The sequence below is a fragment of the Babjeviella inositovora genome, assembly GCF_001661335.1.
Source record: "Babjeviella inositovora NRRL Y-12698 unplaced genomic scaffold BABINscaffold_1, whole genome shotgun sequence".
NCBI classification, from domain to species: Eukaryota; Fungi; Ascomycota; class Pichiomycetes; order Serinales; genus Babjeviella; species Babjeviella inositovora.
The window spans coordinates 1,184,242-1,200,864 of record NW_017566838.1 but is presented as its reverse complement, the minus strand read 5'-3'; the positions used below and the strand labels follow the sequence as shown (position 1 = coordinate 1,200,864).

General features: G+C 49.2%; 6 protein-coding genes and 1 non-coding gene across 7 annotated transcripts; 5 read left to right on the top strand and 2 right to left on the bottom strand.

The window, feature by feature from the left end:
• Positions 1–57: 57 nt before the first annotated feature.
• On the top strand, positions 58–1,970 carry APN1 (DNA-(apurinic or apyrimidinic site) lyase; the record flags this gene model as incomplete). The annotated part of the gene is made up of 2 exons (XM_019126834.1): positions 58–131; positions 748–1,970. The coding sequence occupies 2 exons, from the start codon at positions 58–60 to the stop codon at positions 1,802–1,804; spliced, it is 1,131 nt and encodes a 376-aa protein (XP_018988018.1). The 3' UTR covers positions 1,805–1,970.
• Positions 1,971–2,012: 42 nt separating this feature from the next.
• Positions 2,013–3,340, bottom strand: BABINDRAFT_159218 (D-mandelate dehydrogenase-like dehydrogenase). The gene has a single exon (XM_019127532.1). The coding sequence runs from the start codon at positions 3,080–3,082 to the stop codon at positions 2,051–2,053; it is 1,032 nt and encodes a 343-aa protein (XP_018988017.1). The 5' UTR covers positions 3,083–3,340; the 3' UTR covers positions 2,013–2,050.
• A 240-nt stretch (positions 3,341–3,580) lies between these two features.
• On the top strand, positions 3,581–3,653 carry BABINDRAFT_t45. Its single transcript has one exon. It is a non-coding gene; the product is annotated as a tRNA-Phe (tRNA).
• Positions 3,654–4,505: 852 nt separating this feature from the next.
• Positions 4,506–7,299, top strand: BABINDRAFT_159217 (uncharacterized protein). Its single transcript, XM_019127531.1, has one exon. It carries the CDS (start codon positions 4,886–4,888, stop codon positions 7,145–7,147), a length of 2,262 nt encoding a protein of 753 aa, XP_018988016.1. The 5' UTR covers positions 4,506–4,885; the 3' UTR covers positions 7,148–7,299.
• Positions 7,300–7,781: 482 nt separating this feature from the next.
• BABINDRAFT_5616 (uncharacterized protein) lies at positions 7,782–8,282 on the top strand (the record flags this gene model as incomplete). The annotated part of the gene is made up of 1 exon (XM_019132249.1): positions 7,782–8,282. The coding sequence occupies one exon, from the start codon at positions 7,782–7,784 to the stop codon at positions 8,280–8,282; it is 501 nt and encodes a 166-aa protein (XP_018988015.1).
• An 817-nt stretch (positions 8,283–9,099) lies between these two features.
• On the top strand, positions 9,100–12,792 carry BABINDRAFT_164438 (uncharacterized protein; the record flags this gene model as incomplete). Its single annotated transcript, XM_019130255.1, has 1 exon — positions 9,100–12,792. The coding sequence occupies one exon, from the start codon at positions 9,100–9,102 to the stop codon at positions 12,790–12,792; it is 3,693 nt and encodes a 1,230-aa protein (XP_018988014.1).
• Positions 12,793–13,099: 307 nt separating this feature from the next.
• KGD1 (alpha-ketoglutarate dehydrogenase) lies at positions 13,100–16,447 on the bottom strand. Its single transcript, XM_019127530.1, has one exon. It carries the CDS (start codon positions 16,110–16,112, stop codon positions 13,122–13,124), a length of 2,991 nt encoding a protein of 996 aa, XP_018988013.1. The 5' UTR covers positions 16,113–16,447; the 3' UTR covers positions 13,100–13,121.
• Positions 16,448–16,623: the final 176 nt, after the last annotated feature.

Sequence of the window (16,623 nt, the reverse complement as noted above, 5' to 3'; positions counted from 1 at the left end):
TGTGTCAACCTTACCCGGTGTTTGACAGCTGCCGTTGGGACCGCCTGTTTGGACAAGATGGTGGTCAAGATGAACGTCGGTGGGGTTTATACCCTCCTTGCGGGTATGTGCATCACCTCCTGTGGGTTAGTGTATGTTTTGATTCACAAGGGGCTAAAATGGGATGCCCAGCGCGAGCTACACGAGTAAACTTGATCCAATTGCTCTCAAAGAAATATTGGTATTACATTTTAGGTCTCAGGCCTTTCCTTATTTACGTCATCTGCATGGCACTTGCGACTTTGCTGTCCATAGTACCTAATTTATTTCATTCCCCGGTATCTTTCTCTGGGCGCTTATTTCAGACAAGCCCTTGATTATTGCGTTGCATTTTTATCCGCGATTTTTACTGATTCCTATATGGCAGGCTTAGAAATGCCAACTATGGTTTTAGTCGGTATATGCATAAAACCGACGGAGATTTTGTCAAGTCGTAAATAAGTCATTAATATATACCATCTCGTGTTATTTTAATTTTTTTGTTATCCAAATCGTTTACTGGCCAGGAAAGTTTCTCAGTTTTGTAAAATCCGGAATACAACTGGAAATCAGACTTTCGCGTAAGACGAAAAGGGAAAAGTTCACGCGTCAGTGCTAAAAGCTGCATCTCGCCACTCATTGACGGCAACCGATAAACACACCTTTATACATTACAATGGTGTAGGTATACCTATTCGCGTTTTTCATTTTCATCACTAACCGCCACAGCAAGAAAGAAACCGTTCAGTTCGCGCGCAACACCTCTCACAACTTCAAGTTCGGCGCCCATGTCGCTGCTGCCGGTGGTATTTCAAATGCCATCCTCAACGCCCTGAGAATCGGCGCCAACAGTTTTGCCTTCTTTTTAAAGTCCCCGCGGAAATGGGACGCTCCACAATATCCAGACGCGGAAGTGGCAAAGTTCAAGGCGCTCTGTGCAGAACATAAATACGATCCGATGACAGACATCTTGCCCCACGGTCAGTACATGATCAACCTCGGCAATCCGGAGCCGGAAAAGGAAGCCAAGTCGTATGAGTCTTTTGTGGACGAATTGAAGCGCTGCGAACAGTTGGGAGTGGGGATGTACAACTTCCACCCTGGCTCGTCTGTGGGCTCGGACCACAAGGAGTCGCTCGTTCGTTTGGCAAAGAACATCAACAATGCGATTGCCGAAACCTCTTTCGTGAAACTTGTCATCGAAAACATGGCTGGACAGGGAAGCATCATCGGTGCCACCTTGGAGGATATCCGGGACGTGATCGAAATGGTTGACAACAAAGAGCGCGTGGGTGTGTGTATCGACACATGTCACTCGTACGCTGCTGGGTTCGATATCACCACTGAGGAGAAGCTCGCTGAGTTTTTGCAATCATTTGACGATTTGATTGGAGCTAAATACCTCTGTGCCATCCACTTGAACGACTCCAAGGCGCCATGCGGTGGGAACAGAGACTTACACCAGAGCTTGGGTCAGGGCTTCATAGGTCTTGAGCTTTTCCGCTTGATTGCCAATTCGAAGCGTCTCGAGGGGATTCCAATCGTGTTAGAAACGCCGATGGACAAGGATGATTCTGTTTGGGGTGAGGAGATCAAGCTTCTCGAGTCGTTAATCGGGAAGCAAAAGGATGACGCTGAGTTTGTGGAGAGAACCGCGCACTTTTCCAAGTTGGGGCAAAAGGAACGGGAGGAGCACATGAAGAAGTTTAGCAAAAAGCAGGAAGTTAAGGCCAAGAGGGGGGCCAAGACCGATATCATAAGCCAATTAACCAAGAAGAGGAAGTAATCGAGTACTAATTTGCGACATCTACCTGTAGGAACCGGGTTTGGAACTGTATGTGATATTTGGACACCCTTGCAGCTTGGAAGCAGTTACCTTGTACGACCGCCAGCCAATATGAATAATGGAGAGACTATACCGCTCAAAAGAGAATAGGGCCATAGGATACCCTACCCTTTAATTGGTGTTCCAAATACCTTACACAAAACAAAACTTTAGATTCTTAATTTAGCTGTAAACTGCTTATATGATTTATAACACCCCCTCGGAGATGAACTTCACATCATGCTGCTCTGGCACGAGTCCTTCAACCTTCCCGGTCCGCAAGAACGCCTCAAGGTTGTCAATCACACACTCCTCCATGGCCTGGATGGTTTCATAAGTGTGGCTGCCCATGTGCGGCACCGTGGTGACGTTTTCCAAGCGCAAAACCTCCTCGTTAGCCATTGGCTCGTTTTCATAAACGTCCAACCCAGCGGCAGCAATCTTTCCGCTCTTGACCGCATCAACGAACGCCTCTTCATCAATAATCCCGCCTCTAGCGGTGTTCACCAACACAACACCGTCCTTCATCTGGGAAATTGTCTCCCTATTGATGAGGTGTCTGGTGTGGGGATTCAATGGGATACTTATGGAGATGATATCGGACTGTGAGAGTAATTTTTCGAAAGACACATACTCAGCTCCACCTTCAAGCTCTGGCGATAACCTGGCACGATTGTAATACACAATCTTGCCAAAACCAAAGCCTCTTGCCCTGTCTCTGATCTCACTTCCAATACCTCCCATACCCAAAATGCCAAAGGTTTTCCCCGCCGGATCGTGCCCCAAGGGCGCACCCGCACATTTAGATGTCGGCCACTTGCCCTCAAGCAAGCCCTGGTGGCCCTGTTGGAAGCGTCTCAAAGCGGAAAGCACAAGGAACATCGCGGTATCGGCAGTGGAGGCATCTACGGCGCTGGGAATGTTGGAAAGCTGGATGTTGCGCTTGGTTAAGGCGGCGGTGTCGATATCGTCGTACCCCGCACCGCAGTTGGCAATAGCCCCACAACTTGGGGGAAAGTGAGCCATAAGCTCCTCGTCAAAGCGCCCAGTCTGGGGTAAGGTATGCAAAGAGCGACTGACGCCGATAATGTCCTGGTATTTTGTGCGCAAATCGTGGATGAAATCCTCTCGGTTGGTAGCATCCATGTCGACAATTTCAGCCACGCGGGCAAAACGTTCCCACGCCTGGTGAGCAAATTCAACCCTGCCCAAACGGAGAATCTTTGGTTTGACGGACATAAAAGGGTATACAATCTAGATAGAAAAGAGTGTGGGGGGTGAGGGGAATGAAACGTTTAAATTGTGATGTGTGAAAAGTTCGGGAGATGTTCTCCGCAACTCCGGGTTCGCGGATCTGACACGTCATTCCAGATACGGCAAGTCATGGAGACATGCTTTCTTTGACGAGCCTAGTTGATGTTTGCAGCTAAAGTTTTTTTTTAAGCGTGAAACCTTACAGCTATAACACTGCAGTTAAGAATGCTTGGTCAGACTGGGTGGTTTAAAATTAAAGTCTAGGGCAGGATAGATGTAAGTTTATCTCCTTTAGCGAAGAATCCTGTTTTACGTAAGCCGAGAAGTTTCTGTGGTGGGTCTCCCAGTTAGTCCAATAGCTTGAAATACCTATCTAGGTCTTTACCGTTTTAAGATTCAACATACACGCCAAACTCTTGAGCCGGCAGAAAGGATGGATTTACCTATTTTCACTAATCTGATATTTTCAACCTCTATTCCCTTGCGGCTTTAGCTCAGTTGGGAGAGCGTTAGACTGAAGATCTAAAGGTCCTGTGTTCGATCCACAGAAATCGCATTATCTCTGGCATCTGTGACTGGGTGCTTCTTTTTATTTAGAGTATAGTTAACTGTACATCTGCTTTTGTACGATGGAATATGATGTGAATCGAATAACAAATATATTTGCGTTACAGTGTGTACTTGCATCGATTGAGAGCAGTAAATCCATGTAAAAGTGGTTGGTTTGCATTCTCCTAGACTACGGAGATCTAGGTAGAAGAACCCATCAGATATCGCTGATTATATTCTCGTAAGGAAATTATTGGGTATTTTATCCAATTAGGATACCTAGATAAGGCTCAGACGCAATATGCTTTAGCAGGTAAAAGACGCTACCCTTGCTATCCCAGCCTTATGGTGCGCAGATTCGTATGACACGCAGGTAGTGCCCCTTTTAGTGTTCCCCCTCTAATGACAGCCCAAACTGTAACCGTTATGGCGTACAACCACCCTTCATATAAATGTTAGTAAGGGGTATGCGACCAAATCCAGTCAAACTCACGTATGTGAATATCGTCAAACTATAATGCCCATACCTGTGGAGAAGTTGAGTGCATGCTTAGCAGATTATCACGCACGCCTCCCGCTATACGTTATCTGTATTTACTTGACATGTATGAAAACGGAAATTTTCTCTTAAATTCTCCTTCGATATTTCCGCAACCTTTTTGTATTTTACCTTTGAGCTCTAGGCGCTATAGCTTACGTGTGTGTCAGACTCAGGTGCATAGACCCCCACGTTTAGGTGCGTCATGGGCATTCCAGATCCGGCACCGAGGCACTTGGCCATGCGCTTACACTAACGCCAACGCACTGGCGTTTGACTACACATGTTTTCGATTTGCTCCACTGATCCTCTCTTTCTACTGTCAGATCTCCTTTACCACCTGATCCCTTGGATTGACTATCTATACCCGGTCCTAGTCTCTAGCTCCGCATTCATCATTTTTTAACGCCTCTGGCTCTCATTTTGTTATTTGTCCAGTAGCTAACTAACAGCTAAAATTGCTGCCTAGTTCAGACCGTGAACCCTTTTGCCCGTCGTTGCTACCTGAAGCTCCCGAACTCTTGGACATTTCTGTCATTTCCTAAGCTCTACCCTTTCTCTATCAATCCTCATTTACTTCTCCGTACCTCTGTCCACTGATCCTGGCTCAGTATCATTCATACTCACCAACAACCCCGTTATCGATTCCATTTCCCTGAGATTCTCACCTCCTTTTCGAACGCCGTTTACCCCCAAATCACATGTCGGATGCAAAACCCTTAGCCACGCCAGCTGCTGCTAGCGTCACTGCTGCTGCTGCTGCTGGGGCCGCCACACCGTTACTAACGCCTCGACGTTCCGCTGAACGCTCTCGACAGTACCTCAACTCGCGTAATATCACCACCCTTCGCCCCCAGATCAGCCGCACCAACACCGAACCAATTACCTCGAGCCCGCTCAGTATCGTCAAGCGCCAGGATACTCTTCGCAGCCCCACCCCACCCAGAGGCCGCACTTCCACCAACAAGCCCAGCGCTGAGGCTCCCCGTCGCGGACTGGTATCCTCGGACCACCTGGCTGCAACCACCGTTCTCGATACATACACCCCACAGCGCACCAGCAAGCTCGACTTCTGGACCCTTCTCCCCTACTACGTTCCATGTGCCCTGTGGATCCCTAGCTACACCCTCACAGCCTTTGTCGGCGACTTCTTTGCCGGCTTATCGCTCGCCAGTTTTCAGATTCCGTTGTCCATGTCGTATGCCCACGCATTGGCGCATGTTCCCACGGTATCTGGTCTCTTTGGACTTGCCATCTGTCCGATTATCTACGCCGTCTTCGGTTCTGTTCCCCAGATGATCGTAGGCCCTGAGTCTGCCATATCGTTGATTGTGGGGCAGTCAGTTGAGCCGATGTTGCTCCACAACCCAAACATCAACCCACTTGATATTGCAGTGGTGATCTCCTCCATTAGTGGGGCCATTCTCTTAGGATTTGGTATCGGCCGCTTTGGCTTCCTTGACAACATTCTCTCGTCCGCCTTGCTTAGGGGATTCATCCTGGGGGTCGGTGTGGCCATGATTGTGAACTCGCTCGTGTCGGAGCTCGGCCTCAACAAGTTCTTGACGGCCGACCCAGCTAAACACTACCACTCGCCGTTCGACAAGTTGGTCTTCTTGCTTGAAAACCGAGGAAACGTGCACGTGCTCACAGCGGCGATATCCCTAGTCGCTTTCCTCTTGCTTGTCTACTTCAAGATTGTTAAGAAGCAGTTGATTGGCGCGGGTTTCAAAAAGGCCATCTTTTTCCCTGAAATCCTCTCGGTTGTGCTTTTGTCCGTTGGCTTATCAACCTACTTTGATTGGGAAAAGTCTCACGTGGCTATAGTGGGCAAGATCCAGCAGCTGAGCTTCGAAATGCGCATGCCGTTCACGGGTGAACGGATGGCCTTGACCAGAGAGTTGTTCAGCGTGTCTTTTACCGTTGCTATGCTTGGTTTCTTTGAGTCAACCACCGCCTCAAAGTCTCTTGGATCCACCTACAACTTGCCCATTTCTTCCAACCGTGAGTTGGTGGCCCTTGGAGCCATCAATATATTTGGGTCAGCCTTCGCCGGGCTTCCGTGTTTTGGTGGCTATGGCCGCTCGAAGATCAACGCCATGTCGGGGGCTACCACCGTTGTTTCCGGCCTTGTGATGGGCTGTGTCACGCTTTTCACCATTAGCTACCTCCTTCCTTACATTGAGAACTTGCCTACCTGCATCCTCTCTGTGATCACCACCATTGTGGGGTTTTCGCTCTTGGAAGAGGCTCCCCACGACATTGCGTTCCACTGGCTGGCGCGCGGGTGGGGAGAGCTTGTCACATTTGCGATTACAGTCTCTGCCACCATTTTCTACTCCGTGGAGGCCGGTATTGCCCTCGGTTTGGGGTATTCCTTAATTAGAGTCATCAAGCATTCCACCAAGTCGAGAATTCAGATCTTGGTTAGAATCCCAGATAGCGACACATTTGTGAACGCGGACGAACCGTTGGCGGACGAGATGGACACCGTGCTTGTGGATGCGGTTATGGAAGAAATCGCCGGTTGCTTGATCATCAAGGTCCCTGAACCCTTGACATTCACCAATGCCAACGATTTAAAGACAAGACTTGGCCGTGTGGACTTGTATGGGAGCACCAGGATCCACCCAGCTGCTCCTCGCACTAGAAGCGAAGAAATGACACGCTACGTGGTGTTCGACTTACACGGAATGACCAATTTGGACTCTTCAGCCGCACAGATCCTAAAGGAAATCATTGCTGCGTACCGCAAGAGGGGAATTCATGTGTTTTTCACCAGAGTTCCGGCTACCCAGCACGTACGGATCCGGCTCAGAGACTCTGGGATCATGGCAATGACCGAAAGACATTACGTCGAGACCGATACAGGCATTACGTGTTTGCACTACTTTAATGAGTTGAACGATGCGTTGATGGTTGTGGATCAGATGGAAGGAATGGATAACTTTTCAGAGTACTAATGGGGTGTTGTGTAGCTCCGAAGTGCAAGCATGATCTGGATATTTGCCAAGGCTTTGTGATATTTCAGGGTGTCAGCTGGTCTCTATTTATATGTATTTTTATAATCTTTGATATTTTATAAGAAAGTAAATTTCACGTCTCTCAATCAGCTGAATTATCTGATAGCGTTATTTATAAGCGTATATATACTAGGGATAGCGCGAATGTGCTTACATTCGTAACCACCAAGAAGCACCGGATAGGCTACTTATAGTGCCACTTCAACGAGGAACTGGGATCTCTGATTACTCTTCTGCGATTTTACCGAAATTTAAGCTGCGATGGAGGTTGCAATGCGTATTACATAGCCCTAGATGGCTTTTCAGCCGTTTTTCAGCCGTTTCTTTAGACTGTTCCAACCTCCGAGCCGCAGCACGCGTGCTAGATTATTATTTTTTACGCATACACCATCAACCCTTGCTTATCTCGTCTCCATTACGCATAACCAGTTGACAATCGGGTAACTCGTGTTAAGCATAATCGCAAATATTGGTTCAAAACGATCTATTGCAGCTTTCCGATTCACTTGCCGGGCGAATAAGCATACACCCCCCTTTTGCTATACAGCCTTATATCTTGCTCAAACTCATACCGATGCCTAACACAGATATCGAGTTGGTGAACCTAAAGGACCATCTGATCCACACCACTACCGAACTAGAGTTTGACGAAGAGTATATTGACAACCTTCCAGCCCACTCAGACGGCATCGCTCTTCCTTCTTCGTTTTCCCAATATACTGAACACGTCATCTTCACGATATCGTTCCTTATTCGTTGGTCACTCTTTCTCCTCACGGTGTACTTTCCCAAGTACTACTTTGACAAGTTCCAGTCCATGTACTACCGCCAACCGTATACTACAATCCACTGGATCCTTCTTGTGGTATCAGCGAAGGTCGGACCGAGCAGCCAAGACGGACTCACGGTGACATGCCTCTGTGTGTTTATCACCGGTTCCATGCTCCTTTGGCCGTTGCAGGTCTCATATGTTGCCTTCTGTTTTTGGCTCGTAGTTACAATGGTGGTGGGGCTCGGGAAAGGGGTGATATATGTCTGTAATGTTCTTACCACGAAGCTTGAACGAGTCAGATAGCATTGAACAAAGCGGTAACGTTGTTTATCGTTTAGGAAATGTCACTCGGATATTAAGCCAGCCTCAAAATATCAAAGGCTATGCTGCCCAAGGCATCATGAGATGCCTTGTTAATGGTCAATACGCACATAGCAGAAACAAGGGGTGATGCTAAAATTATGGTCTAATACCGTCGTGTATATTTCGTTTTATACTGAACGAAAGTTTCAATTTCTGATGCCCTTGGTTAATATTTCCTTTGCTATCCTCCGATTGGCTTTCTGCGCATCCTCGTGTTAACGATACAGTCCGGAACTCCTAGCACGTGATATATTAAGACAGCAGCAAAAGAAGCTATTTTCATGGATTTAATGGTCAAAAGAGTGGTTGTCTCTCTGTTTATTAACTCCAGAGTGATAGATTCAGCAACTGACATACTTCCCCGTGACGAGGCAGAGCCCCTAGCTGATTAGGCATTGCTCCTTTTAATGGCGAATAATTGACAATTCAACGTTATGACATTCCTTACGTTGAAAATTTGAAAATTTCTCATGCTCGGCACAAGTATCGGTTGCATTGATTGAAAGGATATAGTTAACAGATAATGAAAAGAGAGAAAAAAATGGTGCAGGAATACTTAATCACTGCTTGGGCTTGATAGTACACGCTATCAGAGCACCTTTAAGCAAAATTAAACTCCCCTATATCTCACATTAACGCGTTTGGTCGTGTGGTAACCACACGCTTTCTTTTCCCGTTCTCTTCGGCGCTCGCGCGTTTTTTTCTGTAAACACGCTAACGACTAATGATTCCTCTTCCACAAACTCACCCATCAACCATGACCTCCACCATGAACGGAACGGCCACCACGCCTTTGCCCTTTCCGGAAAATGCTCTCCAGGTCCAACTTTATTTGTTGCGCTACAGCAACTTGTACGAGTCCGGCACCAGTGCCAGCGAAAAAAAGGCACTTGAGACGGTGTTACACGATGTTTCCGAGGCCCAGGCGGCATATTTGCTCCAAAAAAGCAAGTTAGAGGAAGCCAAGGCCAAACAAGCCACCCCTGAGGTTGACCTCGATTTGCTTCTGAAGCAGCTTCTTGCATTAAACATGTTGTCTGGTGATTTAGACCTTCCAGAGACCTTGCAGCGCGACTTGGGCGGCAGTTACACCGCCCAAGATGGACCTGAGCCAGCTCAGGACGTCGTCTTGCCCATTGCGATTGCAGAGAACTTTGCGGACAGAGCGGAACAAGCCGGTATCACCCACTTGATCAAGAAGGCCGACCCGGTGCACGACGTGGTGGGTAACTTCTACTCTGAACAGAGTGTCTCTGCGAAGATCTCCCAGCGGCTAGCACAGTTAGAACTGATGCCGAGTACCATCGGTGGCTACGATGCTAGTGCAACCGCGTTGCAGGCCCCCGATGCGCTTGTCTCCGGCGTCGACGCTCTCAAGGTCAAGTCCTTGATCGAGCTCAAGTCACTCAGGGTCTTGAGCAAACAAAAACAGTTGCGCCAGGACTTGATCTTCAAGGTCTCTGCACGCGCCCACAACGACATTGACTACCTCAAGAACTCACCGATTACACAGTCGGCGCAGAGATCGCTCCATATCCGCCCAAAGGTTATTACCCCGCAGACCGCCAGGCTTGCCGAACAGTTGGAGGAGCAGCAGCGCCAGGAAAAGCAGGCCTATGAGCACAGTCTTCATATGGCCCGTGTGCACAACATCGTGGTCCAAGCAGACGCGTTTGTAATGGCTAAGTCGACCCGGGAAACCCGCAGATACGCTATGAGCAAGTCTGTGTCGCAAATCCACGCCCAGATCGAGAGGGATGAGCTGCGTCGGATGGAAAAGACCGCTAAACAGCGTTTGCAGGCCTTGAAGGCCAATGACGAGGAGGCGTATATCAAGCTTTTGGACCAGACCAAGGACACCAGAATCACCCACTTGCTCAAGCAAACCAACTCCTTCTTGGACTCCTTGTCCCAGGCCGTGAAGATGCAGCAGGCGGAGGCGATCGTGCATCAGGGTGGCGAGGTGCAAGAAGAGGCAGCAGCTTCGGCCGTAGACGATTCCGCAAACGCCGATTTGCGGGAAAAGATCGACTACTACGAGGTGGCCCACAAGATCAAGGAAGAGGTTACCGAACAGCCAAGGATGTTGGTGGGTGGGACGTTGAAGGAGTACCAGATCAAGGGTTTACAGTGGATGGTGTCGTTGTACAATAACCACTTGAACGGTATTCTTGCCGATGAAATGGGGTTGGGTAAGACTATCCAGTCCATCTCATTGATCACCTACCTTATCGAGAAGAAGCGCGAAACCAACAAGTTTTTGGTGATTGTGCCGTTGTCTACCATCACCAACTGGACCTTGGAGTTCGAAAAGTGGGCCCCAAGCGTCAGAACGATTGTCTACAAGGGTTCGCCGCCACAGCGTAAGCTCATGTCCTACGACATCCGTTCGGGTAACTTCCAGGTGTTGTTGACGACCTACGAGTACATTATCAAGGACAGACCAATGTTGGCCAAGTTCCACTGGGCCCATATGATCATCGACGAGGGTCACCGTATGAAGAACGCCAATTCGAAGTTGTCGCAGACCCTCACCCAGTACTATCACACCAAGCACAGGTTAATCTTGACGGGTACGCCGTTGCAGAATAACCTTCCGGAGCTTTGGGCGTTGTTGAACTTTGTTTTGCCAAAGGTTTTCAACTCCGTCAAGTCCTTTGACGAATGGTTCAACACGCCGTTTGCGAATACCGGTGGCCAGGACAAGATCGAGCTCACCGAAGAGGAAACGTTGTTGGTCATCAGACGTCTCCACAAGGTCTTGAGACCGTTCTTGTTGCGCCGTTTGAAGAAGGAGGTTGAAAAGGATCTCCCAGACAAGGTCGAAAGGGTCCTCAAGTGTAAGCTCTCCGGCTTACAGTCGCAGATGTACCAGCAGATGTTAAAGTACAACGCGTTGTTTGTGGGTGCGGGCGTCCAAGGTGCCACCAAGTCGGGAATCAGGGGATTGAACAACAAGATCATGCAGTTGAGAAAGGTGTGTAACCATCCATACTTGTTTGAAGAGGTGGAGGACATAATCAACCCCAGCCATATGACCAACGACGATATCTGGAGAGTCTCCGGGAAGTTTGAGCTCTTGGACAGAGTGTTGCCTAAATTCAAGGCTTCTGGCCATAGAGTGTTGATTTTCTTCCAGATGACCCATGTCATGGACATTATGGAGGATTTTATGCGTTCTAAAGCCATGACGTACTTGCGTTTGGACGGCTCAACCAAGGCTGATGAGAGAACTGACATGTTGAAGGAGTTTAACGCCCCTGACTCGGAAGTGTTTGCGTTCTTACTTTCCACCAGAGCCGGTGGTTTGGGTCTTAACTTGCAGACTGCCGACACGGTTATCATTTTTGACTCCGATTGGAACCCCCACCAGGATTTGCAGGCCCAGGATCGTGCTCATCGTATCGGTCAGAAGAACGAAGTGAGAATTTTGCGTTTGATTACGGATGATTCGATCGAGGAGGTGATTTTGGCCAGAGCCCACCAGAAGTTGGACATTGACGGTAAGGTCATCCAGGCCGGTAAGTTCGATAACAAATCCACAGCTGAAGAACAGGAGGCGTTTTTGAAACGGTTGCTCGAGTCTGAACAGGCAAAGCAGGGGAACGACGAAGACAACGAGGTCGACGATGACGAACTCAACGAGATTTTAGCCAGAGGCGATGAAGAAAGGGAATTGTTTGCGCAGATTGACAGTGATAGAATAGCTACTGCCATGGTGGAAGCCAGAGAAGCCGGTGTGGCTCTTCCTCTGAGATTGATGGCAGTTGAGGAACTTCCGTCGGTGTTTACCGAAGATATTGGTATCCATATGCAACCAGCTAAAGAGGAGTTGGGGCGTACTAGAGAGAAAAAGAGGGTGTTCTATGACGATGGTTTGACGGAAGAACAGTGGTTGGAGGCTGTGGATAATGACGAAGACTCTATCGAAGATGCTATCGAGCGCAAGAGGGCGAGGGCTGAGAACAGGCAGATCATGCCTGATAGCGAGGAGGATGACGATGTTTTTGCTGATGAGTTACCAGTTGAGTCGGTTGTTACTAAGAGACCTTCGCCGGCAGCTGAAAGCGGCCCGGTTAAAAAGAAGGGTAGAGGCCGCCCGCCAAAGGTCGCTGTGAATCTTCCGCAATGGGCCACCAATGCTTTGGGCTTGCTCGAGGAGATACTCCAGGTCAGGGAGGAGGGTCGTAGTCTCACCGATGTGTTTTTGGATATCCCATCTAAGAAGCAATATCCGGACTACTTTCTGGTCATTGCCCAGCCAGTGTCCATTAACTCGATAAAGAAGACGTTGAAGCAGGGCAAGTATGCCAGTATCGGGGAGTTCGCGGCTCAGTTGAAGCTTATGTTCGCGAACGCCAGAACATACAACGAAGAAGGGTCGTGGGTGTATAACGACACGTTAACCTTGGAGGCGTTTGTTGATGAACGGTTGCCAAGACTTGCGTAATCCTATGTGCTATTATAATTTAATTAATTCGTGTAGAGGTTAGTGTAACCGGGAGATGCTATGTTCTGCTTGTTAGATTCTAGATAGCTATAGCACCAAAGATCCAGTCTAGCCATAGCACCAAGGATCTAGTCTAGCTTTGTTCTCGCTAAAGGGTTCCCCCTAGGTGTCCACGAATGGGGTCAAGTGGGAAACATAAAACTAGAAGGGGTTTGGACAAATTTTTTCTAACTCCCCCCCATGCAGCCTACGCCATTGGAAAACTAATAATTTTAATTACAGATAAATATGGATAAAAAGGAGTGCAGGCAGAACACAAGGACCTAGCATTAGACCTGGAAAACATCGTTAAGGAAATGAGTTTCCTCCTTAAGATGGTTGGACTTGGAACCAGAAGCAACAGAGGCAGATGGATCACGACCGGCGTATCTGAGGGTCTTACCGTTGTGGACGCTTTCGGCCAACGTGGTTTGGACACGAGGAGCGGCGAAGGAGTAGGCACCCATGTTCAATGGTTCTTCCTGGCACCAAACAATGTCGGTAGCGTTCTCGTAGTTGTTGAAGGCGTCTCTCAACTGGGCGTATGGGAAGGGGTGGAGCTGCTCAACCTTAATGATAGCAGTGTCCTTGTTCTCCAAAGCTTGGCGATGCTTGTACAAAGCAGCGTAAACCTGACCGGAACAGAGAACAACTCTCTTGATGTCTTTAGGCTGGCCAATCGACTTACCAATTTCGACATCATCGATGATCCACTGGAAGTGAGACTCACCGGTGAACTCGGAAAGATCGGAACGGGCCAATGGGTGACGCAACAAAGCCTTAGAGAAGAAGAGAACCAACGGCTTTCTGAACTGTCTGTGCATTTGGCGACGCAACAAGTGGAAGAGGTTGGCCGGGGTGGTTGGGTAGGCTATCTGCATGTTACAGTCCTGGTGTTGTCTCTCCAACTTTTCGGCGGAGGGGAAAACACGCTGGTCTTCGGAACACATTTGCAAGTATCTTTCCAAACGGCCGGAGGAGTGTTCTGGACCTTGGCCATCGTAACCGTGTGGCAAGGACAATACAAGACCGGAACGTTGCTTCCACTTGGACTCACCACCAGAGATGAACTGGTCGACAATGACCTGGGCAGTATTGGCAAAGTCACCGAACTGAGCTTCCCACTGGACCAAGGCATCTGGGGAGGTTAAGGAGTAACCGTACTCGAACCCCATGACACCGTACTCGGATAAAGAGGAGTTGGAGATGGCAAAGTCAGCCTGGTTTTCCGACAAGTTCTTCAATGGAGTGTGGGTCTTTTCGGAGTTTTGGTCGTGCAAAACGGCATGGCGCTGGGAGAAGGTACCTCTCTCGACGTCCTGACCGGAAACTCTGACGTGGTAACCTTCCAAAAGCAAGGAACCGAACGCCAAGGCTTCACCGGTAGACCAGTCAATACCCTCACCGGAATCAGTCGACTTCAATCTGCTGTTCAAGATACGCTTCAAGTTACGGTGAACTTCGAAGCCTTCTGGCCAGGAGGCGATGGCGGTACCAATCTTCTTCAAGGTTGGCTCGTCAACAGCAGTTGGCAAGTGTGGAAGGATCTCAGTGGCCAACTCTTTTGGCGACTTGAAGCCTTCCCATGGAGTGGTCAACCATTCTCTAGCGGTTGGCACGTACTCCTTGGACTTGCCGAAGGACTCTTCCAACAACCCCCAGACCCATTGCTTGTGTTCGGCAATGTCTTCAGCGGTGAAGGAACCTTCGTCCAACAACTTCTGGGAGTAAATGTCAATGACGGACTTTTTGTTGGCAATCTTCTGGTACATCAATGGCTGGGTGAAGGATGGCTGGTCGGTTTCATTGTGGCCGTGCTTTCTGTACCCAACAATGTCAATGATGACATCGGAGTTGAATGTAGCTCTGTAGTCGGCAGCGAGGTTCATGATGAAGATAACGGACTCGATATCATCGGCATTAACGTGGAAGATAGGAGCGTTGATGGACTTGGCGATGTCGGATGGGTATGGGGTGGATCTGGCAAAACGAGGGTCGGTGGTGAAACCGATCTGGTTGTTGACAATCACGTGGATGGTACCACCGGTGGAGTAGGCAGGCAAGTTGTGGAAACCCATGGTTTCGTAGACAACACCCTGGCCCGCAAACGCGGCGTCACCATGCAACAAGACAGCAACAGCCTTCTTGAACTCACCGACGTCGTTCTTGTAGTGCTGGATGGCACGGGTACGACCAAGGACAACCGGGTCTTCGGCTTCCAAATGGGATGGGTTGGCCACCAAGGAAAGGTTGACGGTCTTACCCGAGGTGGTTGGACGGGCATAGTTCATACCCAAGTGGTACTTGACATCGCCAGACCCTTCGTCAAAGTCCTTGGACCCGGTGAATTCGGAGAAAATGGATTCGTTTGGCTTACGCACAACGTTGGACAACATGTTCAATCTACCTCTGTGTGGCATACCGATAATGACGTCTTCGGCCCCGTGTTCGACCGCTCTGTCGATCAAGGCCTTCAACCCTGGGACCGTGGCCTCGGCACCCTCCAAACCAAAACGTTTGTCGTTAGGGAACTTGGTGGACAAGAAGGTTTCGAAGGAGGTGGCCCAGATAAGACGGTCGAGAATCTGTCTCTTTTCCTCGGTGGAGTACTTGAATGGTTCAGGGATCTCAACTCTCTCTCTTAACCAGTCGCACTTTTCACGGGATGGAATGTGGACGTACTCGATACCATACGACTTACAGTACAACTTTTCGCAAGCAGCGATAATGTCACGCAAAGCCATGGTCTTGATGCCTTGGTGCGCGAATCTTGGAAGGATACCTGGCCCCAAGGTGATTTGCTTGTCCATGTCGGCTTCGGTGAATCCGTAGTGGTCAAGAGACAATTCCGTTGGAACTGGCTTGGACTTGTCGTCACCGAAAGAGATCCCGAGTGGATCGATGTGGGCCTTCTGGTGGCCTCTGACCTGGTAGGCACGGACGAGCAATTGGACCTTTAAGTGGGAAACAACATCCTCATTGATAGGGGTGGAGCCTGGCAGGAACGATGGCGCGCCGCCTGCTGGGGTTGGGACCAAGGTTGGAGGAGCCATGAACGCCTGGGATGGCGCAACACCGGCATCGACGTTCTTGAAGTAGGCATTCCAGGAGGCATGGACAGAGGATGGGTCGGCTCTCCAGGATTCGTACATCTCGTCGATGTAAGTAGCGTTATTGGTTTGCAAAAAGGAGTCGGTGGTAAGAGATCTAGCCATCAAGGGCTTGACCTGAGCCTTCAAGAGGTGCGCGCGTGGCACGGCGCTGCGGAAAGCTCTAAGCATTGTGAATGATTATTAAATGAATCGACAAGAGTCTACAGAGCTGGTGGCGAATCAATTTAAGTTGGAGAGAGAAGAAAAAGAGTGTTTCTGCTGGCGACTGAGTAGGCAAAACGGAGGTTTATAAGAAAATTTGAGGAGTCTTGACGCTGAGAAAATTCCGACAGCGGTCTGCAAAAATACACTGCGACATTTGGAGCTTCCGGGGGGTCGGGCGTCGCAGGCCGAGCTACCGCCCCGGAGTGAGCGGCAGCCGCAGACGCAGTCCCGGGGTTATGCAAGCGATCCAGATACGCAGGTATATTAGCGAGACACTGAAGTTGCGCTCCGAGGCCTCCGATTGTGGAGTTTTAGGTATTGGTAGTCTGAAGGTGCTTCCTGAGTGCAGGCGGAGAGCTCTGGTATACGTAATCTGGAGGTGCTTCTTGGGTGCAGGCGGAGGGCTTTGGTATACGGACAGTCCAGATTGGGATTGATCAGTTGGTGGACTGCGAATCCGGTAAATACTGCGATG